This window comes from Apaloderma vittatum, unplaced genomic scaffold (genome assembly GCF_000703405.1).
Source record: "Apaloderma vittatum isolate BGI_N311 unplaced genomic scaffold, ASM70340v1 scaffold204, whole genome shotgun sequence".
NCBI lineage: Eukaryota > Metazoa > Chordata > Aves > Trogoniformes > Trogonidae > Apaloderma > Apaloderma vittatum.
The window spans coordinates 17,183-43,425 of record NW_009714106.1 but is presented as its reverse complement, the minus strand read 5'-3'; the positions used below and the strand labels follow the sequence as shown (position 1 = coordinate 43,425).

Genomic DNA, 26,243 nt, shown 5'->3' with positions numbered 1-26,243 from the left:
AAGTACTAGAACCACGACCTCGCGCATGTTTTTTTTTTAATCACGAAGGTAGCTGAGTAACGCGGCTCTCCTTCCTTTCTGGCTACCATGAAAAAGAAGACTATAGAGTGCTCGGTATTTCTGGCAATAAATACTAATGCAGATATCCAGAACCATGATGGGAGCGATACCAAGGAAGTGTGTGTGGGAAAGCCAACTGGTGCTGTTGACAATTTCCTGGTGTTAGTGCTTGTACAGCCGCTAAACCTGCAAACCCCACTTGTGCTGCAAGAGGTCTGTGTGTGTTGAGTTCAGAGAGGGGAGAGATGGCCACCACTTGCAGGTGGCGTTCGAGTCTCCCTGTACGTGGAGCTACTGAGTTCCACTGCATCCAGTGAATCCATCAGTTGCCCGTTCTATGATGCTTCTCAAGAGCTCCTGAGGTGAGGGATGATGGGGAATTTCAGAACTCAAATGCCATTATTAGTATCATCATCACATCTGTAGGCATTAAAAGTTTCCTGAATTGTTTTCTTTTCTTTCAACACATCAAACCTCTCTGAATATAAATGTGAACACAACTGTTTCTAATTACACTGCATCCTGTTTTAATTGACTTTAATTGCTTGGTATGTTAATTTGCATTCCAATGCTCAAAATGCTTTTTTTAAACCCTTGTCAGAGCAATGCCAGTGTTTAAGCGGTTGGAAACAAACTAAAAATTTCTGGCATGCTAGTTTTTGCACCAAGTTCTCCTATTGCAATATAACAAAAACAAACGTACAAAGATATTTAGACAAACAAGTATGTGAAAAGGCACCTACCTGGACATCTAACAGCTCTTAAGCAGACTTAAGTGCTTAACTGGAAGCACATCAGGACCAAAGATCCCGATAACAGGTATTCCATTGGCTGCCATGAGCTTTAAGTACCATAGTACTGGAACTAAGCACCAAGTATTGGAATTTTAATTAGCATAACCTTATGAGACTTAGGCGTCTATGTAACTCAAGGTTAGTTATAAAGATATTTAGGTATCTATGCAATGATTTCATGAGTATGGCACCATAAAGATCTTGAGAACCGAACTAGCTGCCGGTTTGCATCTTTTCATATCTCTATATCTTTAAAGTGCAAATATGGTGTATAGGTTCACATTTGGCTACTGAGATTGTTGAACTTGCCCTAAATTAAAAGGTGCTTTTCTGAACTTTCTGGCCAGATCATGCTGCAGAGGTCCAAGTGAAGGTCACTTGCCTTATGAGAGAATGTAAAACTAATACATGATAAATCCCTTGAGAATAAATAAGGAAGAAGCCCTGAACGAAATTAATAGAGCCACACATCCACAGAAATTTAAAAGTCTAAAACCAGATTTCTCTGGCTACAGCCACTACAGAACACACCAGCCTGATGTTCACACACTGCCTCACAGCAGCTTCTTAGCAGGGCAAGTCATGAATAGGAAGTAGTGAACTTTAATTCTTTGCTTGACTCTTGCTGAGAACATAAATGAACTAGAATTCAATGAACAAAACTTAACTTTTTGAACCTAGGAAGTCAAGGAAACTCCCTCCTGCAAGTTGCAATGTCTGAGTTTCTTTGCACTCTAATGAACCAATTGCATTTTATAAATGGAATGAAAGGGTTTAATGTCACTTGATGCTTCAGAAAATTACTGGCTTGCTAATCCCCCTCCCCTACAGATCTCTGCTGCTCCATTGGGCTATACACACAACCAGTATGAATACAAGAATTGCCAGCAATTTGCCCAGACTCAGGTTCATGGAGAATAAGACCTGACTCCATGTCCTGCTCATCCTTGTCTTTCACTGTGTGTTTTTCAGCCTGTTGGCCAGACTCTTAGCCTATATATTTAGCTGACGCTGTGACCACAGCAAACTAGCCTGACATCACCAATGTCCTTCGCTGAGAGCAGACTGCTGAGCAATCTTCAGACGTCAGTGACACACAAGGTTTGTCTACACAGGACAAATAAAATTATGCCCGCTCGGGAGCACGCTTCTGTGTGATGAAACAGCTTGGGAACCAAAATTTCATTGCCTGAGTGATGTGACAGGGAGGAAGAGAGTAATTTTTATGCTGCTTTACAATGATACAGAAGGGCGTATTAGTACAACTACAGAAATACCATGATCTTATCACTGTCTGGCAGCTCTGGTAGCTTTGTAGGCACCCCTAGATATTACCAAATTGGCCATGACTTCCATCAAAATTTAAAAGGAGTTCTACACGCCACAGTTAATCCAAAGAACTTTCCTCTACTAATATTCTTCCAATTTCACAACTTCCTAGATGTTAACAGCGGATTATAACTGTATAGAATATTTTCTTTTTCAACTACCATAGTATACTGTGAAATCTTCCATACTATGTTGTCTGATAAAGTCTTTTGCTGATATGACACTACAGCATCTACAGACATTCAAATGAGACCCAAAAAGAGATGTTTTCAACATTAAATGTTTTTACAAGAAAAATTATGTAAAACAGTATGAAGGAACGACAGCCGCTTCGCAAGGTTTTTTAAAAGTATGGGGAAAATATTCTAAAACTGCTTACATTTTAAAGCCAAAAATCTCATATGCAGAAGAAGAAACTAAACCAAAAGCCCAACAGAATTACAGATGAGAGGATCTGTATATGACTTAGAGGGGCCCGAAAACCCACCAGAAACATGGATTTTTATATTCTCTATGTCTGTTATACATTTATTCATTATTATCTTCTGTTCATCTTGTTTATCCACAGAGAAAAATCTGCTCTAGAATAATCCTGTGAACTATCCTTAACCAGATTATACACAAATAGCAGAAGAAGAACTGAAGATCCATGCGCAACTGCTGAAGAACTACGTGCAAGTGCAGACAGTTTCACCTGGAGTAAAAAGACATTTAAAAACCAACAAGTAGGAAAATTTAATGAGATTTCAGAGCTGAGAAATAAATATCAAAGAAGAACAATTCACTGGGAATGCAAGATGAAGTAGAAAACACGAGCCAGGAGAAGGCACTTTAAAAACCTTGTTAAAAGCAGTGATCACAGGAAGCAGAAGATGATACAGTAAAAGCAGAAACACTTTTAATACCACCTCACACCGCGGTCATTGGCTGGGAAACAAAAAAATCTCTATCTGGCAGAGATGTACAAGTCTTGATTTTTACCCATGTGGTGGTGAAGGCAAAAATAAATAAGTAAATAAAATCCTGAGTCATGCTACACCAGATTTCATTACAATGAAGTGAAAATTCAATTTGAAATTTGTTTTGAGTCAATGCAAAAACATTCTGTTCCAGTTTTGTTTGGCATACTTTCTACTGAATGGGTGGATTGGAGATCTTTCTTAACTGAAAAATGCCTTAACAAGCATCATCATTATTTACAAGCTTCATTTGTTTAGATATGGTGTTGGGAAATATGGTTTAGGAGTGAGCTTTGTAGAGTAGGGTTAATGGTTGGACTCAATGATCCCAAGGGTCTTTTCCAACCTGCACAATTCTATGATTCTAATACTAAAAAATGGTGGGGAAAAAGTGGGGTTTTTCCTATTTTTTTTCAGCAACATCTACTCTGTATATTGTGTCTGACTTCAGGAACTTTTCAACACTTTCCAAATTCCACTTCAACAATGCACTCTGTGTTCAGAAAAGTGCCTACCTGGAATCGTAAGTTCCAAAGTAGGGAAGGAAGAATATGGTAGAAGTTTTAACACAGCACTGATAACCTCTCTCAGGCCAGGCCAGGAATACAACCACAACTGGAAAGCAATGAAAAGGTCCCAAAGACAGCCAACATCACTGCACTGCAGCAGCTCCCTGTCCTGGCTGAAGTGAGTGAAGAATTACTTAGATGATGAGCTATTTCTCCCCATAAATATTCCTTAAGAAGCATCAAGTTTTCTACAGAGGTGTTACTTGAAGTTATTTCCAAGCTAATTACCACAGCTGCTTTTGTTTCCAGATTGCCCAGAACCACCGAAGTTGAGATCTGTCTTATTTCTGCTAAAATTGCTCTTCTAGATTGTTGACTATTTCAGTGGGGTTGACAGACCACATATTTAATCAAAAAAAATGTATTGCCTAGATCAGGTGCTAAGCTAGTTTTCCATGAAATACATTGAAGTCTAGCTTTTACCAAATATGGTGAAAATTCTCTTATTTAATAGACCCTGTTGCCCCAAAACACTCCCTTGTTAGACTACCAAGAGAAACCAAACAGAAATGGTCATAAATACAGCCTGAGAGATTTTAAGGCAAATAACCTGGAACACAGCTGAATCTATACCACCAAACCGCTGCACCCCAGCAACATCCCATTCCTTTGCTATCCCTGCTTCTCAGCTCAGGGTTTGAACATAATGAGAGGGTGCAGAACTCTCCACATCTCCTTCAGAAACCTTGCTATGCAAGTAGCAGGCAGCTGCAGTGATTCTGCAGGGACTGTCCAATCCATGCAACTGGAAAACACAGACTAAGAATGCTTGGAACAGAATCTCCCCTCCTTGCAGACATTATAAGTAAAGCCCGACCATGGGGACGGGACACACAAAAGGGCCTATATAACATGCAGAAGCAGTTAATTTTATAACATTATTTAAATCAGTTATCTGAGCACCTGCATTTAAGAACTAAATAAATGGTAAATGCAGATAACTAGAGTTTTTTCTTGATCTGACCATACATGCGCACAGCTTAATAGTGACCTAATCACTTACAAAGAACTTGCCAACAGCTTCTAAAAAATCTGGGACTGATCATAACTGATGGACTGGATCCTAAGAGAAGATCTTTAAACCACAGTTCAAGAATTCATTCCAGTCTGAACAGGGCTCAGTCAAATTCATAGTCACACTGTTTCATCAATGCTACTACATTTTTTGCTGTTATTAAGTGCCACAGGAGGGAAGCAGGAAGAGTTCACCCTACAATTACCAACGGCCAGAGTGTCCTCAGAGGAGTTAGGCTGTTAGAAAAAGTAAAGGATGCAACAATTCTAAACACTAACACGCCTGAGAGTCTGCTACCCGTTTGTTAGAAGGCATACTTGTCACACAGTAATATATTGTTAATAGCCTGTCAATGCAAAAATTCCAGCAGTATGCCCAAAAAAATTCTGTGAAGCACAGGGAGGTCTGTAGTATAATTTTCAAATGCGGAAAGTTGCAGAACATCTTTAGCTGAATGAGCACTACAATTTGGCAAGCAGATACAGCTCTACCAGTGTAAACACAAAAGAAGCAATCCCATTATCACGTTATCATCCCCAGTACCTACCGAGTAGGCTGAGATTTTTTTGTTTTGTTGGGTGGGGTGTGTGAGTGTGTGTGGCTTTTTTCTTACCCTGAAGAGCCTATGGATCTAAATTCATGGTTTTATCTCCACCATAAATGGGCTAGCCTCAAACTAGAATGGCAAAAGAAATAATGGTATCCAATAACTATGAGTATCTACAAGAATAATTTTAATTTGTTGTTTTGGTTAACATCCAAATGCACAAAGAGGAGGACCTGCCCTGTGGTTGTGGGCAGGGAGACAAGGACTGATAGGGAGGAAGCAAACTTGAGCATCTTGACTAAGCTCATTACTGCAAGCAAAAGTGTTTATGTAGAGCTCCCATCCAGCAGGGAATTTGCAGAGCCACAAATATCTCAAAATCAAAGACTGCTCTTTAATCAAGTAAAAGTCAACTTTAAATTCAATCAGGAAGAATTTTAAATATCAATTAGGACTAATTAATCAACTGAGTTTGTTTTTTTTTAATTTTGAAAAGGTCTTTAAAAAAGTTCAAGCTTTTATAAACCAAAGCTGTTCCTTCTCCAAACCTTGCAGGATTTTCAGACGTCTGAATGCCACCTAGTTTAGCTTTATATACAAGCCAGACACTGATATTAATTGCATGCATGCACAGAAACCTGAATTTTGCTGTAAAAAAATGTTTAATATGGGACAACTATTCCTAATATAGGACAATTCCATTTCTACGAAAACAATTTACAACAGGTCAGAACTTTCCCATACTAGCACCTGAATTTTCAGTTTTTTAACTGAGTTTACTCAGGCTGAAATGAGGAACTGATAAGGTGCTGAGTGAATTTGATTTCTTAACTACTCCAGACACACCTTCTAGCTCTCACTGAAGGCACTAGGTTCTGATGTATTTTAAAAATGTTTAACCTGTAAAGTAGATAAAGATACAAGGGTCAGAACAGGATAGGAGATTATTTTCCTATCATGCAAAACTTTGTAAGATCTTAAAGCTATACTGGGAAGAACTCAACATTTTTGGTAAACCCATTTCTCTGATCCAGATGACTGCTTGCTGGAGAATACGAAATTGGTTGTTTTTTTTTTCAGATGAGTGTTGTTGTCATTGAATTATTAGCTGCTCTGAAGAACAACTAGTTTCAGTGAATCAACAACTTCCTGTGAGACTGAGCTTTACCAGAACATTCCTTATCTTCTCCAGCGTAGAAAGCTTGCTTGTCCTGCTGGATTTTTGCCACTTGTCCTTAAAAAAAACCACCTCGAACACACACAACACCAAAACACACACACTCCGTACTCCCAAACGAGCACCATTAAAAAAAATGACTGCCTGCAGTCTGGGAAGTGGATACAAAGCTATCCACCAAAATGGTAGGAGCTAGGATGAGGTTTCCTAGCTTCGAGCTCCTCCTTCTTCAGGTAGCTACAAACATAAAAGATGTCAATATTGTCAATATAGCATCAATAAAGATCATACACAAGCCTCTTTTTGATATGTAGTCTATCTTTCAGGCACTCAAGTAGATATGTCAGTGGCCATCTCTAAATTCTGCATTTTCTAAAAGTACCACAGAATTATTTAACCTTGTGCATAAATGCTGGAAAGAAGTGATTTGTAAACAAGCAGGCAAAAAAAAAAAAGACATCCCTGTACCACACTCGTCCCTCTTCTTTCTTTTGATAATTTTTGTAATCATGAAACTGTCTTACGTATTGGACTAGGTGACATTTAAAGGTCTCTTCCAACCAAAACCATTCTATGATTCTATTGGGAGGTTCAGGATGTTTACAGAATGATAAAGAGCTTATCTTTTATTATTGAAAAAGGTTTGTCTATCATTCTGCAAAGTCACATTTCTATCATCCACTGAGGAATACAGGCAGTTATCATCACCATGGTGACAGCCAAGAGATGTATTCATCGTAAAGTATTTGCAGTGCTACTTGCTTATTAAATATAATAATTAAAAGAAATAAAATAAATCATCTTACCAGCTAAACTAACAAGTATTCTTATCATGCAGAGACTGATTCTCCATATTTCCATTCCCTACGGCTACTACATCTATTATAATGCAGCTAGTCCTATCTTTATTTTGCTTAAAGGCTTATCGCACTGTAACTTCCCCACTAAACAGCCTCTACATCTAGCCCCTAAATCACCTCAAGGCGGACTTGTAGGACAGGGATCTGACAGCGTGCTGCACTTCAACTACGTTTTTGAGCTGAGTTTCAGTCTGAGAAGAAGAGGTGATGTGATGCATAGGAAAAACGAGAGCAACCACACAATAAAGACACTGGGCTGAAAGGCAGTGTGACTTAAGAGTATGTTACTGCCACACATTTATTTTTCTATCGCAGGCAAATGCTTTGATCTCTCTGCTCTCCCTTCACCCCTTCACTTCAACTGAGACCTCTGACTGTCTGCTACACGGATGTAAAGGAAAGCTCTTTGGGGAACAGCGGTATCTCACTGTGCTCATCCAAGACTTGTTCCACTGAGAGTCTAACCTCAGAGAGGCACTCTAGGAACAAGTGACATAAAAACTAACACCCAAAAATACTTACTGACCTGAACTACAGTATCATCTCAGCAACAAGCACATTTTATATCCACAGAAGTTTTTATTCCCGTTAAATATTTACGTCAGACCGTTAGAGCAGTGCCTTATGCTTTCTACATATGATGCGATCAAGCACAGGATGTTTTTTCTTTTTTTAAACACAGATTCTTCATTCCCCTGGGAACAGAAGTGAATAGGAGTCAACTTGCTTCTCAGGCTTGTGTTTTAGTTACCAACATAGCACCAGCAGCTGCCTGAAGCTGCCTTTGTTCATGTAGCAATTTATTTCATTAAGCTTTCCTTCTGAAGACCGAGTTTGGATTCAATCCACGTGAGCTGACACCAGGGTGGTATTACAGAATTAAAGTTTGTAAATCTCACAAGAACAGCCTTGTAAACAAAACTTCTACTACAAAGACATCTTTACATTGTAGATAGAAGCAAGAATCTGTCCTGTACCGACTGCAGAAACTAAAGAGACTGTCTTCCCACTGGCAGGTATTTGATATACCACTAACCTTTGCATACAGCACCGCAGGGATGGATACCTATAAACTGCTTTGTCGATTGCGAAGAATGAATCAATCACAGAATCCTAGACTGGCCTAGGCTGGAAGGGACCTTAGAGATCATCTAGTCCAACCTCCCTGTCATGGGCAGGGACACCTCTCAGCTAGATCAGGCTACTCAAGGCTCCATCCAACTTGGCCTTGAACACCTCCAGGGAGGGGGCAGCCACAACATCTCTGGGCAATTTATCCCAAAGTCTTGCCACCCTCGTACTGAAGAATTTCTTCCTAAGGTCCAATCTAAATCTATTCTCCTTCAACTTAAACCCATTTCCCTTTGTCCTATCAGTGGACGCTCTCGTAAAAAGTCCCTCCCCAGCCTTCCTGTAGGTTCCCTTCAGGTATTGGAAGGCAGCTCTTAGGTCCCCCCGAAGTTTTTAGATTAGTACTAGCCAAGAACAAACTATCTGTTTGAGAACAGAGGATTATATCTACTTTGGCTGAAGAAATACAAAATTAAAGCATACTAAGAGAGCCATTGCAATATGTGGATACCAATTCTCACGGTTTTGTATTTGAGTCGAGGGACCAAGAAGATACCCTTTCTGCTCTTGCTGAAGAAAAGGTGCAAGCAATATTCCGAATATATAAACAAAGATTCAACAAAAGCAATACAGACATTTCTGTACATACATAAAGAGACTATGACTCGGGCATAAAGAGACTATGACCCGGGCAACTACACAAAGATTTTTGTGATTTATAACTGTTGAGATTTTATGAAGTTATGTTTTGCATATATAAGCAGTGTGTCATGCACCTGAGGGAATAACGTTTTAACCCTGACACACATACATCAACAATGATCATATTAAACAGAACAGGTTACATATTGATTACTATTTGTCCATCATCTGTATGGCTTTGTTCACCAATTGGTTTTTTAGGTGAGGGGTAAGACAATGGCTAAGGAAGGGCAGATTCTGTGAAAGGAGAAATTAAATGTGAAGGGGTCATATAGGCACAAATGACCGAACTACTGCATTTCTAAAGTATTTTTTATTGGGTCAGTGTATTTTTGTTAATGGGCTAAAAAGTATCTGGAAACCATAATGGAAAAAAAAACAACAAACACCTGTCTGTGTTACCTTCAGCCAGTCGATGCATTTCTCCTAGAGAGATGCTTCAGTTAGTCTATGCCTTTTGAGCTTTGTCATTAATTTTCTAGCAAATTTCACTGCATTACCACTGCAGATGTCACAGTCAGCCTTCCACCCTCTGCCTTCCCTGCCCCCTCATCCTCCCTCTTTTCATACATTAGGTTGACAGATCAGGTGATTGCTCTGCCCAAAACCTCTCGCATCTGCTTGTGCCCCGAGCTGTCCTTCAGTGCAGTGAAACACACTTTTGACTTGCCTGCACTGTGGGCCAGGGCTTAGATCCAGTCTAAGTAAGCATTCACATAAAAATGGATCTCTGCTGTTAAGATGCAGCCAGGAAGGAATGAAGTCATAAAGATATGACTCTGATTTAAGTTTACTATCTGGTGCTTTTCCCAGCTGCCAAACAAGTTCGGGGAAACCACTGTGAGAGGCACCAGAATCTCATTCTTTAACAAATCTGAGGTGTCCTTAAATGCTCAGTGCACAGGAGAGCGTAAAAAATACTGCAGTAGCTGTTTTAAAACCTCACACAGAGGAGGCGGATAGCAGGAACTCTGCATGCATCTCATGAATGTTCTACTTTCTCCCTTTGAATACAGAGATCAGTCTTGGACAGAGTGTTAAAGCCTCGCCATGAAGGGCTATTCTTTGCTATTACTTCAGGCTAAAACAAAAGACACTTCAGGAGATACAATCATTGCTGCCTAGTTCCTTTTCCTGGGCTCCTACAATGGGCCCCAGTTCTTTTTTTTTTCTTTCTTCTTTTTTTTTTTCTTCCACACATCTTTCTCTTATTTTTTCTCTTCTATCCTTTTAGTCTTTCTTTCTGCCTCATTGAATCCATTAAGTCCTTTATATAGCCTGCTATTGAGAAATAAATTTTCTTTGGGACTAGTGACTGAGCCTTAACTGTTGGCAAGCAAGGTTTAACTCCTGATGGGAGGGCAGAGAAAATGATGGGTAAAAGGTATGAAAAGTCCATCCCTGAATTTGGAGTCTTTGAGCAGACAGGATACCTTGCAGTGTCTTGCTGGTAACCAGTGCAAAGAAAACAAACATCCAAATCCTTAGCAGACTTTCCACCTCTTTCATCTGTCAGTAGCCATCCCAGTGCTAACCCTGAACACACACATTAGTCTTGACAAACCAAGTTATCTTCTGCTCACATTTCAACCAGATCAATATACTCTTTTCAATTATTTTCCTTGGTTTATGTCCATATGCCAGTCCTTTCTGCACAATTGTAAATTAGAAGGCACTCTGTCATCAACAGAGATGTAAATCTGGGTCCTCTCTCAATTGATACAAAATTATCCAGTCAGAAACACAAGTGCTATTCAGGTCTGCCAACAGCGGGATAAACTATTTCATAGAAAACAAAGCTAGATCCAAATTGAGCGCACTGCAGTTTACCCCAGAACCATGTGTGCAAGCTGAAAAACTCTATCACTGCAGGCCGAGAAACTAGGTTTTATAGAGGTGCACAACGCAAGAGAAGCAAGGGAGCTGCAGAGAAGGGCCATGCAGAGACCTGTCTGAGGATGGGCAAAGAAAACCAACCCGTGGCCCTGTCTAGCATAAGAGAAGAGGTCTACATACCAACAGGCCAGCTCAAGCAGGGGTATGCAGGCTGGCATGGAAGCTGCTGGTCTTCCCTGCGGTGGGAAGCTTTGTGGGGTCAATCTTCTGCCATGGGGATGCACTCTAACCTGATGGCATTGGCATAGGATTTGCAAAATCTAAGGCTTGGAATGAAGGGGAAAAGCCTTCAGATCTTGAAGTTCCAAGCATAAAATTGAAAATGTCTCAACTATCTGAGAATTATATAAACCAATCAAGAAATACAAACTTGGGGGTTGGAGGGAAAATTTACTATTACTGTGCCCTCTATTGTCTCCTGCTGGATAATGAAGTTGTCTGGGGGAACAAACACTGAAACACCCATAAATCACCCTACACTCTCCAGCACTGCAAATGCAGGTGGAGGAGGGAGCACGACAACAAAAAGAGAGGTAAGGGAGGGAATACATAGAGTTCAATACTGAGAGGTAACATTACACTCAACCAGCCAGAGCGTGACACCCTATATCTTGCGTTTTAAACTATTCACATCAATTCTCAGGTTTTCCTCAACAGAAAAATGAAAAATAAAATGTAACCAGTGGTTAAGTATAGTTGCAGCCTTATTTACTTGTTTTCCTCTAGCAATGCCCAGCACGGAGCTTGATTTGTTGGAATAAGCTCTTAGCAGCTCCTATGTTTACTTTGTATCAAACTATTCAGGCCTGTCAGAGCTGCAACCTGGGACAGAAAGTCTTGAGAAGCTCAAAGAAGTGAAAAAAACAGGGCTCCATCCCTTTAGTTAAACCTTGCTAAAATGTGGATGCTAATTTCAGTACATTTCATTGGTCATATTGTTCATTACAAAAGGTCTTTGAGTTTTCAGTGATTTTTCCCTGCCCATCACATTCACAGATTAACGATGTCAAAACTACTTACCAAGACATTTTTCTATTATTGTTAATAGGTTCAGACGCCCTGGTCAAACAGGCTGCATCATACTGTTGTTTTCTCTTATCTCTGGTCTTTTAACACATAAAATTAATATATACGTCCATAAAATTTGTCAATTTACAGTTAAATGGCCCTTCGTTGCATTCAGCTCAGCAAATCAAACCAGTCAACGAAACTAATTAAGAAATAAGGAACAGTACAGCACTGGGAAGGACAATAGCCATATAGATGAAAAATTAATATCACAAAGTCCAGCTTAAGACCCTCATATTCATCGCAGCCATAAAATGCTCTTAGTAGCCTTTACAAGATCCTTGTCTAAGTTTTGAGTGTAAAGCTTAGATAAAACACTCAAACTAGGAAAAAGCTGTGAGTCCATATGGAATCTAACCAAGTTTGCCAGACAACATATAGAATGAGACAGGCTCCCAACTGAACCACTAAGCAGAAAAAAGCTATGGAGAACATTATAGGTTAAGGCATCATGCACATACAAAGGAAAAAGAAAAAGATCAATAGCATAGGAGTAAAATAACAAATTATGCCATCACTTACACATACTCAACTCCATATTCTGCTTCCCTGTGGTAGGGGAAAGAATATTCTCTGCTTTGCTAAGGTGTTTACAGTGATGTCATGGTACAAAGTGAAATATTTGAATGAATAATAAAAGTGACAAGTAAAAAAATTGGAGCCTCATACTTTTATGTTTATATACAATAACCACACCACCAAGAAAGCTTGGAAGTACGTGTCTAACAGTTTGCAATGATGAACTGCAAATTATTTTCTTAACCAACCAGGATCGCTTTGAGAGACGCAAAGAATAATATGAGGATATCCAATGATAAGTTAGAAGAAAAGTCATGAATGTTTGATAGGAAATACTGTGTAATCATTAATCTATTATTTTAGCTTTTGACTTGTCGTACTATTTAATCAAGCATCTCACACAGCTCATGTTACATAGAGAGCGTAGCTTTATTGGTGCCTTTTCTTACATTGCACTAACAGAGGTGAGCACAGCATCACCTTTCAGCAATGCATTCTGTGCTATGGTTAAGAGAGTGCCTACAGACTGCAAAGGAGTAGCAAGTGATAGACAGAACCACATTAATATTTTCTAGCATGTTTTCAGGTCAGAGTTGATGATGCAGAGTGCAAGACATTTTCAAAGCCGATTAGGATCTGAAAAAACAAGCAACTTTTAGAGCAACATCCACTGCTTTTTACAGGGGACACAGCCTGTTAGCTGTTGGTCTGCTCCTCCAGATTCTTTCATAAAGACACTTGATATCTGTAAAAGGGCTGATGTCTTCTTGCGTCAAGTCAGCACAACATTCTTGACCTTACCTTTTAGCATCAATCTCTGTTTTTAGAAGCCTCTCCTATTGTTTTTTTCAAGTATACCAAGTGGAGAGACAACACGAAGTTAACATGCTCTAAGATCAGGATGATGATGAACTTCAGGGAACTCAACAGAGAGTAGGAAAGGATCGAAAGAATCCAAAGTCAGAATCAGATAGAATGACAGTGATTTCCAAAGCCTCTGTCTATGATATATAAATTAGGTCAAAAAAAATCTAAGAACAGACTTCCATGAGATTTGCCCCTCTTCCAGATGACCCTGACACAATGCGAGAAGAATTTCTCATTGAATATCGGCCAGTGACTAGTGGAGAAGTACAAAACAGTGTGGCAGAGCTATCTGGCTTTGGCTCTGGCAAAATAATAGAAGTATAGTGTTTATGATACTGATTTTATAAGATCCCAAATATATGGGGCTTGATCTGAGCGGTCATACAAGCAATGTGATATTCTAAAACTAAATAACACAGTAATCTTTTTATCTCAAAACCCACTGAGTTTGTGATAAGTCATAACATGACAAAACCTGATCTCCGGTTTTACAACTGACGCTACACTTTTTGTTATTTACTAAATGTTTCCCAGACCAAAAGCAGTTTTCCTCCAGCTATGCAGATTTTTTTCAAATTAGCATTATGCAGGCAAATTATATCCAAAATAATTACACTTACTGGTGTTACACAAATTTCTTTATGGAAGGGTTTCAGAGAACAAATTGGAATGCACTGTAAATCTGAATGCAGTTTATTATTTTGCAAGAAATATAAGCTTTTTCTGTTGTCTGCTTTTTGTAAGCAAACCATTATTCAATACCGTATTCTATCGCCACAGAACACATGGCAAAACAAACAAAATGTTTTGGAATACAAACTCATACGGCAATATTATACATTATGAATATTCTGTAAGATGGAAGCTGTCTTTGGCAATGTTTCTCTATAATATCTTTTGGCAGACCTGTTGAAAGCTTCAGCAGACTTTGCAGTACTTGTTCATTAGGTCTAACTCTTCACAGTAACACTGAAAGGGTCTTAGCTTGATTTTCCAAGACATGTCAAAAATATCGCATATGGATATGGTCAGTTTATGGCATTTATTACACACCAAATACAGCATAAACCAGCCTTTGGATCTGAATCTATTAGACATGATTATATTAGTTTCCCTTTTACTGGGAGTTTTGCCTTTCTCTTTGTGGCTTGCTTGCAAACATAAGATATCACACTTGAAAACACAAAGCTGGAGGTGTGGTAAAAAGTTCTAATATCCAGACTTGAAAGTGACAGCAAGACTGTGGGTTGTTTTTTAACACTTTTGATCCAATCCTTCCTCATCTAGAGAGCAGGCACAAGCAGTGCTCTTTTACACAGCACAGAGAGCAGAAACATATCATGCAATACTAATATTGCAGTAAAAACAAATGGAAAATCTAATAATCATGGAATAAAAACATAAGCAAGTTTCCTCGGTTGTCCCATGGCTGCATGACAGACTGCAGGCTGCTTAGCTGTCACTCCCTTTCATGAACAGGCCAGTGATGGTGACTAGGAAAGAAAGACTCAAGAAAAAAAAAAAATTAAAAAAAATCCAACTACTAGCTTAGCTTATTAGTATAGAAGTATTTAAAAGCCATTTTGTATGCATAAATAATTTCAGGCACTCAAACCATTGCTACAGATGATACAAAAATGTGTTTTAATCAGGAGTAGATGACAAATATAACAAGCTAAGCGACAAAAAAAAATTATAACTCAGTAACAAAATTCTATACTGGAACAAATCTACATGCAAGAAAGAAGTAATTAATAAATGACTCTTGTCATGAGGGCAATTAAGCATTGGCAAAGGTTGCCCAAAGGCATGTGAAACCTCTGCCCTCAGAATTTTTTAAGATGCAGCCAAAGCACTAAGAAAACTGTTCTGAGTTCAGTGTTGATCTTTTTTTGACCAAGAGGCTGGACAAGAGGCTTCCCAAGATCCCTTCCAACCTCTACATTTTTGTGATTTTTATAAATCCATACACCAGGCAGAGTTCCAAACTAGGTAATATCAGCACCAGACAAGGATTTGTTGATACATTCAGAAAGTAAGCAAGAAAGTTTGAACAGAAGAGGGTTGGGCCGATGAATAAGGTGAAGATTACTGTAACGCTTCTATTTAAGTCCCCTCCTTTCAAAAGCCATAGTGCAGAAGTTGCTACAAGTGAGGAGTCACTATTAGCTCAGAGAAGTGATTGTTATTTGAAATAAAAGAAAAAAGAAAATACTACAGTTACTTCCTTCAACTAGCAATTTAGGAAAAACAGATAAGGAACTTCTGGTGTCCTTTTCTCGAAGTTTAAAGCACAAGAACACTTATTCAAATGAATCAATGGATAGTCAAGATCCAAAAAAAGAACTGGTTCCCCGTACCTGAAGATTTCATGAATGTTACGTGAAGATCAAAAATTAGCAAGACTCAGCAACTATGTGGGTACACACATTATAGAAATGCTCAGAATAGTCATAATTAGCAATTAAAAATACTTTGGAAAAATGAGATACTAAACCAAGCCCTAATAATCACAAGTCTAGAATGATACTTTAATTGTTCAGAAAATTAGCTTTCTTCAGCCTTTTACATAATTCTTACCTCATCTCTGGAAACATTTGATCTAGCTACTGAAAAAACTTCTGCATAAGATGAATATCCTGTATCATCAAGCTCAGCAAGTTGCAATATATGCTAAAGTTATATTGTCATATTTTTCTGCTTTAGATTTTGAGCTTCCCAAAGACTCTGCATTTAGTGCATCTGCAACATTTTAAATGTGAAAGCTAGTATGGAAATAACTTCAGATCTCAGATTCAATAATTAACAGCAAGAACCTCAGAAAAAGCACAAAAATGTTTCTACTGAAAGTGGCCAGAACCACTGGAAATTATTTTGATATCACACATCTGATGAAACAGAAAACTAAAATGTTTTGTGAGAAATTACAGTAATGGAAAAGTTTGAAACATCCTGTTAACATTGTCACAAGCACTTCATTTGGAGTTAAACTGTATGTTACATTTAATATATTTAATATCTTAGAATATTAAATATTCATAATCTGAGTAGATGAGTTCTGTGGTAGTGCTTGTTAAAGAATGATGGCTTTATTTGCTGAGAGCTTTTAAGGCTTGGAGTTTTTTTTCACTGTGCATTAGGATGCAGAGTAAAAAGAGGAAAAGAGTAAACCAACCTCTTGAATATTTCACAGAGCACAACTGTGTGAATATGGTAAGTCTCTCTCTCCCCTTCTCCATTTCGTCTTTCTGTCTCCCTGTTCTCTTTCTCTCTAGCTATTCTGTCCCAGAGACACCTTCCTCTGAAAATGTTGCCAAAGGTCATAAAACTTTAAGAAGTTTTCTGCTTTGAATAAACGTGTTCTTTCATTGAAATTATTCAAACCAATTAGACTATACAACAAATTTAAAAGGCTAGGCTAAAACCATTTTTAGTATTATGATAAAAATCTAGAAGCCAATTTTAAATGTTTCCTGGAAATGAGCACATCATAAATTCAATCTAGTGTGAAGGACTATGACTGCATGAACTTAAACATGAACTTTTGAAATGCCAATGCATTAGAAATGGAAAGAGCAACCCTGAAGACTTCTCTGTCATCTATATTTCAGAGCATTTTATTCCTTTGTCACATCCACAACACCTGAGCACCATGTCTTTGTTTAGCTGGTCTGGGAAGGCAGCGAGACGGCACAGATTTCCGGTGGCTTTGGCTGTAATAAGTGGTAAGTGTAAGAACATTAAAATAATTAACAACATCTCAAAAGTGAATTTATGTCCAGGAAAAAGAAAACATACAGCTGGAAACCAATTGCAATGTCACACAATCATCTAGTAAAAAGCTTTTCTCACTAATTACTGGAACAGAAATAGAGGGGGAAAAAAAAAAAATCAATCAATATTGTCTAGGAAAGATCCTTAACTGCATATTTCTTGAGAAGCAATGGATCCTCTGCCCAGGCAGACTGCTGAGTAGCACAGTATCTCCTGAGGAACACAGCAGTCTGCTTCCTCCTGAGTTTGGAAACAGAACCGTTTGGAAACAGCGTAAATATAGGATGAGTCTACCTCTTACAGGACTCTGATCTATTTTTTTTAAGCTTCAGACCTATAAAGCTGAATGTCATGTATTAATTCCATTTTCTCTGCACTTCTACTGCAAGGCTGCTAGCTATTTCTGGTTGGTTCAGAAGCTTATCCTCCCATTTCAAATGAACAAGACATGTCTCTTTCTCAGGCTGTCTCATCTCACTTCACCTCATCAGAAAGGTAGTTATCAAAATCACACTGAAATAAAGTCAAATAAAATTTATTCCACCTGTAAGCTGAGGTTTTAGCTAAGCTATCAGGAAACAAAAAAAACCCACAAACCAAAAATGTCACGATCTATTGCTGGGGAAATGGTATAAACCAAAGGGATCTTGTGTGATAGGCATATAAAGGATGAGAAAAATCTGAATCTAAACCACAGTAATGCAGTAATGCAAGATATCTCTTTTCCAAAAACACTAGAGCCTCTCCCTGTCAGCAAATGATTTCTACCAACGCTACTTCTCTTAAGTACAGTGCAGTTTTGCACAACCTTGCATGCACGCACGTGCATTCACAAGATATGTTTTTTCCTCCACCCTTGGGTCAGATTATGCTATGGCAGAATAGATCTCCATCCTCAGACAGTCTTTCTGATGGAAAAAAGAAAATTAGTTTTGCTCAGTTTCATTTCTTCACTGCCAGCTGTAGCTCCTCAGACAACTCCAAACCACTTTTGTATCTCCCTGGAGTGCATGCTTCAAAGACATATGGACATTTATCTTGTCATTCCCTTATATCGCCTTTGCTTCTCTGTATCTCTCCCTTTAGGTTCCCCCCCTGCCTTTCCTCTAAACTATTCATGGTTATCTGTATCCCTAGACAGTCTTTCTCAGCATTTTTCCTGCAGTGACTTGATAAAAGCAGGACTGCATAAATCCGTGTGCATAAGTCCAAGTGCAAATACTTAGATGAAAAAATGCAGTACCAGATTGACAGACAGAGTTAGCAAATACAGAGTTCAGTAAATAGTTGCAGCCAAAATTTTGATAGGAAGAAGGGTGTGGTTGGTTGCGAAAAATGAAAAATTTCACTCGGACATTTTCAAAATGAATAACCACGCGCTACCTTTCAAACACTTATTGTAGGCTACTAAAACAGAAACAAACAAAAAAATCCAAGCAAACTAATTGATAAACTATTGAAAATTAAACACACAAAATGTTTCAGTCCAATAATTTTTCTTCCTTGTATTTGTTGGTTCCAACATGATAAACCAGTGCTTCGTTTCAGACACACTGCTCCCGAACTGTGGCTCTTTTCCTCTCTCTTTAGTTGATTAATCATATATTGTACTCAGAACTACATCTGCTCCTACTCCAGGGGCAACCTCTCCGTCATGCTGTGACTTGCTTAGCCTGGGAAGTTGTGTCTCTCTGCTGGGTGCCCAGTAAGGAATGACATTCACTCAGAAAGTTACAGGAGCACTAAATATTTATATTTTTCCCCCATCTTTACCTCTTTGAGGTTTAATTATTTCTGCTTTTCCATTTGCGTTTGTTGTAGGTTGCTTGTATTTCTAAATTCTCTTTCTTTGTGTGTGTAATTTACTTATGTCACCGAGAGTTTCAACTCCTGTGAGTTTGGGACAGAATTCAAATTTTGGTGACCTCATGCACAGGCATCAACACAGCCCAGTACTGATTTCAGGCTCCAAGGACTTGCCGGTAGCGTAGTCTGCTAAATTAACAAACCCAAAGCACAACAAAGGCAACCAGCCTCATCTAACAGACTTGGGAAAAAACAAATCATGAAAACCAAGAGGAACAAACCAATGCAAAATACGACCGATTCTTCACTACTTAGCATTACCAATTTATACACTGCCTGAGCGCAGCTACCTAGAGCAACGTACGATGCATGTAAAATTCCACCACTACGATCTAAAGAAATGTAAATGACAACATAGGTTTGGAGCACAAGAGAGTCACAATGCAACTGCTGCAGAGGATTTTAGACCTCACCTTTCCAGTAGATTTTGTTCCTTTCCAAATGCAAAAATAGCAGATAGTCCAAGCAGCAAGGAGGCACAGTGCTAGTTCCCAGCGAAGATTCCCAATATGTTCAATTCCATCAGATATAGCTAGCACCCTTCGCCTTCCAGAAAACAACAACAAAAAAGATATTGAAGTAAAACAGCACTTTAATTTTTCCAGGTCAGTGACAAAACAATAAACACTTAAAAATAGCTTTTGTATAAAATAAAAAACAACTCCTCCCCAAATTTCTTTGAATTAATAACTGACATACATAAGCCCAAAATACAACATTCCAGTAATAAGCGTGTTTCTTTAATAAAAATGGTTTTTTCAATAGTTTTTTTTACAGGGGAAAAAAGTTCTAACCATTATTTTTACCTTGTAACATTTATTTTCACAAACTTTCTTTGGTAACTTTGGTAACTGAAGCTATTATTTTAAATTGTTTGTTCTCAAAACCATGAAGCACCTCAACATTTTCTGGATGGATTCTATTTAGGAAATGCTAATTTTAAAATCTCAGCATTTCAAAAACGTACAAACTTTTTGGAGAAAAATGATCAGCAAAAATACAGATTGCATATACTATTTGAAAATAGTGTATTTTAAATACTAGGCAGTTAGTTCTAAAAACATAAGTCCTAATATATTTTAGGAAAAACTCACAGTCCCGGGCCACTGTATTTACTAACTACGTAAACAAGATATTAAAGAGTTTTGGTGGTTTGTGATTATTTTTTGTTTAAGCATTTGGAAAGAGAAAAATCAAATTAATTGCTAGTATTCACATAGGAAACCTGGTGAACCAGGCTTCAATATTAGTTTCTAGAAATCTGGGCATTTTACTCACAAGCTTTTTTATATATACAAATGATGTTCTTATCTGGGAGATGTGCAGTCCTCTTACGCCCTTTTATTTTTACTTTACATAAACACTCAGATTAAACAAAATTTAAATTATTTACCAGCCTGTAAATAAAACATGGGCCCTCCTGGTTGTATGGATGAAGAATTTAAAAGCCAGAGCAAAAATTTACTCCTATAGCGCTCAGTGATTTTATGAACTCTCTTGAGACTTTTCAATTTCTCTTAAGTCTGAAAGAAACCTTACAGATAATTAAAAGACTATTTTTTTTCCCCAGGAATTACAATTTTCCAAAACAATAAAAGTATGATCTAACTGGTACCTGAGGTCAGAAACTGATAGGTATTTACATTCTATACATTCAAAGATCTGGAAAGACCTCATCCTTTTGAAATGACTTAAAGCAAGCAATTAGTCATTTATTCATTATACCCACAGAAGCCGTCATTCATGCCTTTTATCAGCTGAACCCAAGCTCTATAGGAACTGGTCACGGCTCATTCCCTGCATGTTTCCACAGATATATTTGTTCACATGTATGCACACATACACACATTCACATGAAAAATTTCCAACATTCAACCTTACATGAGTTATCCTCAATAAAGTTTTCTCTGAAATCCGTAATATGTATTATTTATACAACCTCAGAGACCCCAGACTGACATCAACCTCCCTCCCAGGGACATTGTGAATGAAACCCAATTAACTGAATTTCACAGGAATTCTAACATCATTAAAAGCCCTATAATAATAATCACTGTACTATACACATCCAGTAACTAGTTTTGTTCTGCTAAGCTTCTGCCATCATTTAGTTTGAGAGAGAAGTGGTTTAGCATGGAACACCTTCAGCCTGCTAAGACCTGCAAAGAACCTAAAGAACTGTCATGACAATGTGCTCAGAAACGAAGAGAGGCAGCTTTTAACGAAGGATATGTTTTAATCAGGAAGGGGAAGGACATAGTTTACACCTACAGTCTACAACTGAAAATAACATCACTGAGCCGTAATTAAACAGAAAGGCTGATGAAACATATCCTTAAAATTCAAGTTCTAAGCAAGCTGACAGATGATATCATGTGGGATTTAACTTACAGTGACATCCACCCTCTTTACAAATTCTCATTCAAAGAGCACAAGAAATCCCTGAACTCATAGCTCACCTTGAATGTTAGGGTGCTGCTTGCAAGAGAACTAAGACAAGAAGTGGTATATTATGATTAAACAGGGTCCAGGCAACAAAAGGCAGATGAGTACTGACAACAGGCTATGGATAACCATGTCAAAAGACATGTTAAGAGTGAATAGTCCACCAGGGAAACGTGATGACAAAGCAAAGAACAGGCATTTGCAGAGACCTATTTTGATTGCAGGTACTGAAAAGGTTTCTTTTAAAACAAACAGATTTGGGAAATGGACTAAAAGCTTCAAAATGTAATTTACTGTGATGGAAAATAACGAGCCAATAAATATCTTAGTTTTCCTTATTTGGGCACCAATCTTACCATGCAGCCCCTAACAGACTAACAATCTTAACCCACCAGTAAGACTTCTGCTTTGCCAGGATTAAGGAGGAATAGCTTGGACAAACGCAGCTGCTGATACCAAGAAAACATTGCTGTAGAGTCAACACTGACCTTTTGCAACCCTACAGGAAGAAAGCAGTGTATTACCAGCCTGTTGGCACATAATAACATAGGCAGCACATTTACACTCTAGGTTAGGGCTGGGCTGGCCGCTAAATGCTGACAAAATCGCATACTTTTGTTGGGAGACAACATATATCCAACTTTTCTGCAATTACACTAAGTATACATTACCTATAATTCCTAGTCTCTAGCTGCAATTGATTGGTTTGTTTGCAGTTGTGGGGGTTGTTTTTTGTTTGTTTGTTTTAAAGTAAGTATTGGTATGCTGACTTAAAGATGTAGGTTGGAAAGAGATCAGTCCAAGTTCAGTTTGAACCTCACCAACAGGTTAAGTGAGAGAAACTCTTAGGACAAGCAGGGGCAGCCTAAAGAATGTTAATTGTGGTTTTCTTAGAAAGGTTCTAATTTTTATTTTCAAGTGGCATACTACATTTAAAAATTAATAGTGGTTCGAGGTGGTTTTTTAAGGTGAAAAAGAAAACTAAACCAAGAGAACACACAATCCAAAAAAACCACAACAAAATGTTTGTGTTTGGCCACAATAATTGTGAGCTGGAATCTTTTCTTCATTTAGCTTTATTTTCACTGAAAAAAAAAAAAAAAAAATCACTGTTTCCATCAAACCAATATTTTCCTGCATATCTGAAAGACGTCTATGCACGCGTGCCCCTAAATATAAGTAGTATTTCTTTTCCAAAAGAAAATGCTGTAGAACTGTGTGCTGGGGGGAAGAAAAGCACATGGAAAGCTTTCGATAATAACTCCACAGTGCTGCCACCACGCTGCAAAACAGCAGGGTGGAAGTGCACGACTGCTACACCGGCAGGGCTCAAACAGACCTTGCCGAATTGCTTCAGACTCTCACCATAATCCAGGTCCAGCTGTCTAAGTAACCCATTTCAGCAGCCAGTCACTTGAATAACTACATTGTTCTTCCCCAACTGCATAACAATTTTTGATAAATTAAAGTTATTACTCTCTCTCTCGGTTAGAATGTTTCACGGACCAAAAGACAACTTTGCCTTAAGAACACAATTCTCAATAAAGATTCAAGATGAGGATTTTTCAAAGCAACCAGTTCCTGGAAGCTCTCTGCAGCAAGTCAATGCTCAGTCTTTTCTGAATGCTCTGTGAGAAGTCACAAACAGCAGACACACCTACCTTACCAGTCCAAAAATCCCGGCCCCATTCTTTTGTAAAGAGCATCATAGAAAGTAAACAGCAAATTAATGGCCTCAACACAATTATCCCTGCTGCGGCCATTTATAAAAGACGTGTGGTGCCAATCAACTTGAACTGTTAGCGCAACAATCGGTATTTAAACATACTGTTGTAAATTGTTTTGTATTTTCTTAGCTCAAGCAGAATCGTTGAGTCTTTGCCTTAGAAAGTGAGCAGCGATGAGTTCAGAACATATAATTAAACTATAACACACAACGTATGCAAAGAATAGATTCCAAGGAAGAGAAAGCCTTGCTCAGAGGCTAGCAGTGATTTCCCCGGCAGGCACAAAGCAGTTCTCCCTAATGCCTGGGCCTTAGCTTGCCTGCCGAAACCATCTGAAACAGCAGCAGCAAATGTGGATTTTGAAAGGAAGAGGCATTGAAAACACAAAATTCTTCTCACAAAGCCTCAGTTCAGCCTGACTGCTCTCATCTGCTCTTAGTCTTTTATTATTCAACTTAAATAAAACAAAAAGGGGAGTGTTTTAAAAATACATGATTCCTCCCTGCATTCAAAAAATAAGGTTGATACATCCAAAGGTCAGAAGATGACAGAGTTGATCACAACTTCTTGCCCCTCATCAGCTCAGCTGCTATCTAAAAGCTGCCATGGCCTTGTATAAATCACATAGATGACAAAAACCAGATAGTGTAGTTTTTACTGGGTCTTTCTCTTCTTTTATCACTGCAAATGCACTACCTTGTTCTCCTCATCTCTTAATGCAGGAAAAGATAAAGGATAAGAGCAGTAAAACCAGCATTGTAAGTGATACTCTCCTTTTTGAAATAATAAGCATTTGAAAGAAAAAAGCTCTACAATGAATTCTAGAGTTCAGCTTGTTTGGGGGGGGTGTGTGTAATAAATTCTTTATATGTATCAAAGCTGAGGATCCTCAAGTAAAATCTCCACAAATTAAATGAGGGGAAATATCTTAACAAACACTTCATTGGAATGTCTAGAAACTGTACTGCTAGAATTCACTCCTGCCACCAGCCTAAGGCCCAAATGTACTCACATCCAAAAAACTGCTGCCAACTTTCTACCTTGCAGGGCATTTAAGGGAAAAGATACTGCATTCAGAAAAGTTTTCTAATGTTCTCTAAATAAATAGCAGTTTCCAGAAATCATCATGCATTTAAGGAAATAAAACCCGACAATCCTGATAGAAAAAATCCCAAAAATCTAGAGGACCACAGTAGCTGCTAGTGCAAACTGGAGGTACCTGGAGGTAACCATTTGAATTACTACAGAATGCAAGATCACTGGTTAGTACAAGCCCTTTTCAGCAGAGTAACTTTGAGTATATCAAGTTTGCTGCCAACAACTTAAGACCACGTGAAACTTTGCTCTAAAAGAGATTTGTCTTGCACATAGACGTAAAGATACAAATCATTAACTTCTTTGTATCTCATAAAAAATAGAAACTGATGAGAGTTTAAAAGATTTATTGTAGTTATTGAGTTTGTGGGGTTTTTTTTGTTGTAGCTGTTATGGGTTTGTTTTGTTGATTAAAAATACGCAGCAGTCCAATTTCTTGAACTGACCAAAAGCCTGGGAATGAAGCCAGGGACTGGTGGCATTTGAGCATCTTGAACAGAATACTGAAGGAAATGAGCTTCACTAGTGTTAGGGTTAATTTGGAATGCAAAGGTTAACTCAAGGCAGAGTAAAGTTTTGAGTTCTGTTGTAGAAAACTTTTAATTCTACATAGGATATTTTGCTTGCAAATAGAAAACTGAGTTTACACCAGTTTGGATTTGTAATATGCCTCACACCCAAGGACACGCTATGTTTGAGGGTTTCACTACCTCTAGTCACACATATATAGCTTGACTAAGTGTTATTGAAGGTTTTTATTTTTCCTTCTATACATAACACTGAAGTGATAAGAGTTACAAGAATCTAATGAATAAAAGACAAATTTAAGTGGGATAATGGGTGGTGTTTGTTTCCTGTTAGCTGTCAGAGATACTGATGTTTTGTCACAAGAGTATTTACAACTATAGACTGAACAAAGTCATGACATTACTACTACAGCGTAGATTTATTCTCGTTACAGCTTATCATACCATATATCGTAAGCATGTTTCCAGCTTACAGTTTAACTTGAATCAAAATGTAAGTGTGGATACAAACAAGTAAGTGTGGAGAGAGTCAGGGAGAGATAAAGGAGCTACGGAAAACTCTCAGCGTACTTTAAGTACACATAAAACAATATACTTGGCAAGCAAGTAGACAGCATACTGCCACCTTTTGCTACCTACATTCCAGGAACAGACTGTTGCTAATGGTTATTTCTGTTCTTTCAATTAACATCATTGCACGTGTAGGCTCCAGCAAAATGTAGAAAGATCAAATCCCATGAGGAAATTATTTCAGAAAGTATTACAAACTTAGTGAAAATGTTTTTAATTTGTTTGAGAATGTACTAAATCACTCTTCCATTTAGTAGTTCAGGACATCTGGCAGGAAGAAGGGCCCCTCCATTGTTGAAATTGCTGTAGAGGGGCCTGTTACTTCTGACTACTCATAGCTGAAAAGTAACCTTTCTATCTAGATTAGAAATCTAACACTTTGAAAGCTTACTACACCACATTACCAAGAGAACATAGCATTTTCCTGGGCAAGAGCGTCTTTAATAAAGTGTTCCAATGTGCGGAGCTGTACCAGTCTCTTGAACCGAAAGAGGATTAACCACTGCCAACACATTGTCGAAAGGAATGTACCAGGGTACTTACTGCATTATTTCATGATTTGGAAAGCTGAAGAACCGATTCAATCTATTTGAGGAAAGTCCCTTCATGTTCCCTCTCTGATTTGGAGCAGTTTCCAAGACATTTTTCTTTTAAAAAAACAACACCAAAACCAACCAAAAACACCCAAACAGAGGAGGCAGCCTCTCGAGGACACTTCATGTGTGTCTGTTCAGCCCCAAACATAGGTGGCAACAAACCTTTATACTCTGGGCCAAACTCTGTCCTCAGAGCATTCTGTGAGCAAT

General features: G+C 38.3%; 1 protein-coding gene across 1 annotated transcript in view; it reads right to left on the bottom strand.

Annotated features, from left to right (window-relative positions):
• SLC6A11 (solute carrier family 6 (neurotransmitter transporter), member 11) overlaps window positions 1-26,243 on the bottom strand; it is a 95,032-nt gene that overhangs the window by 52,079 nt on the left and 16,710 nt on the right. Inside the window, exon 5 of the mRNA XM_009868608.1 lies at window positions 19,487-19,619. Within this exon, the coding sequence (XP_009866910.1) occupies window positions 19,487-19,619 (133 nt within the window). The remainder of the gene's footprint in view (window positions 1-19,486; window positions 19,620-26,243) is intronic.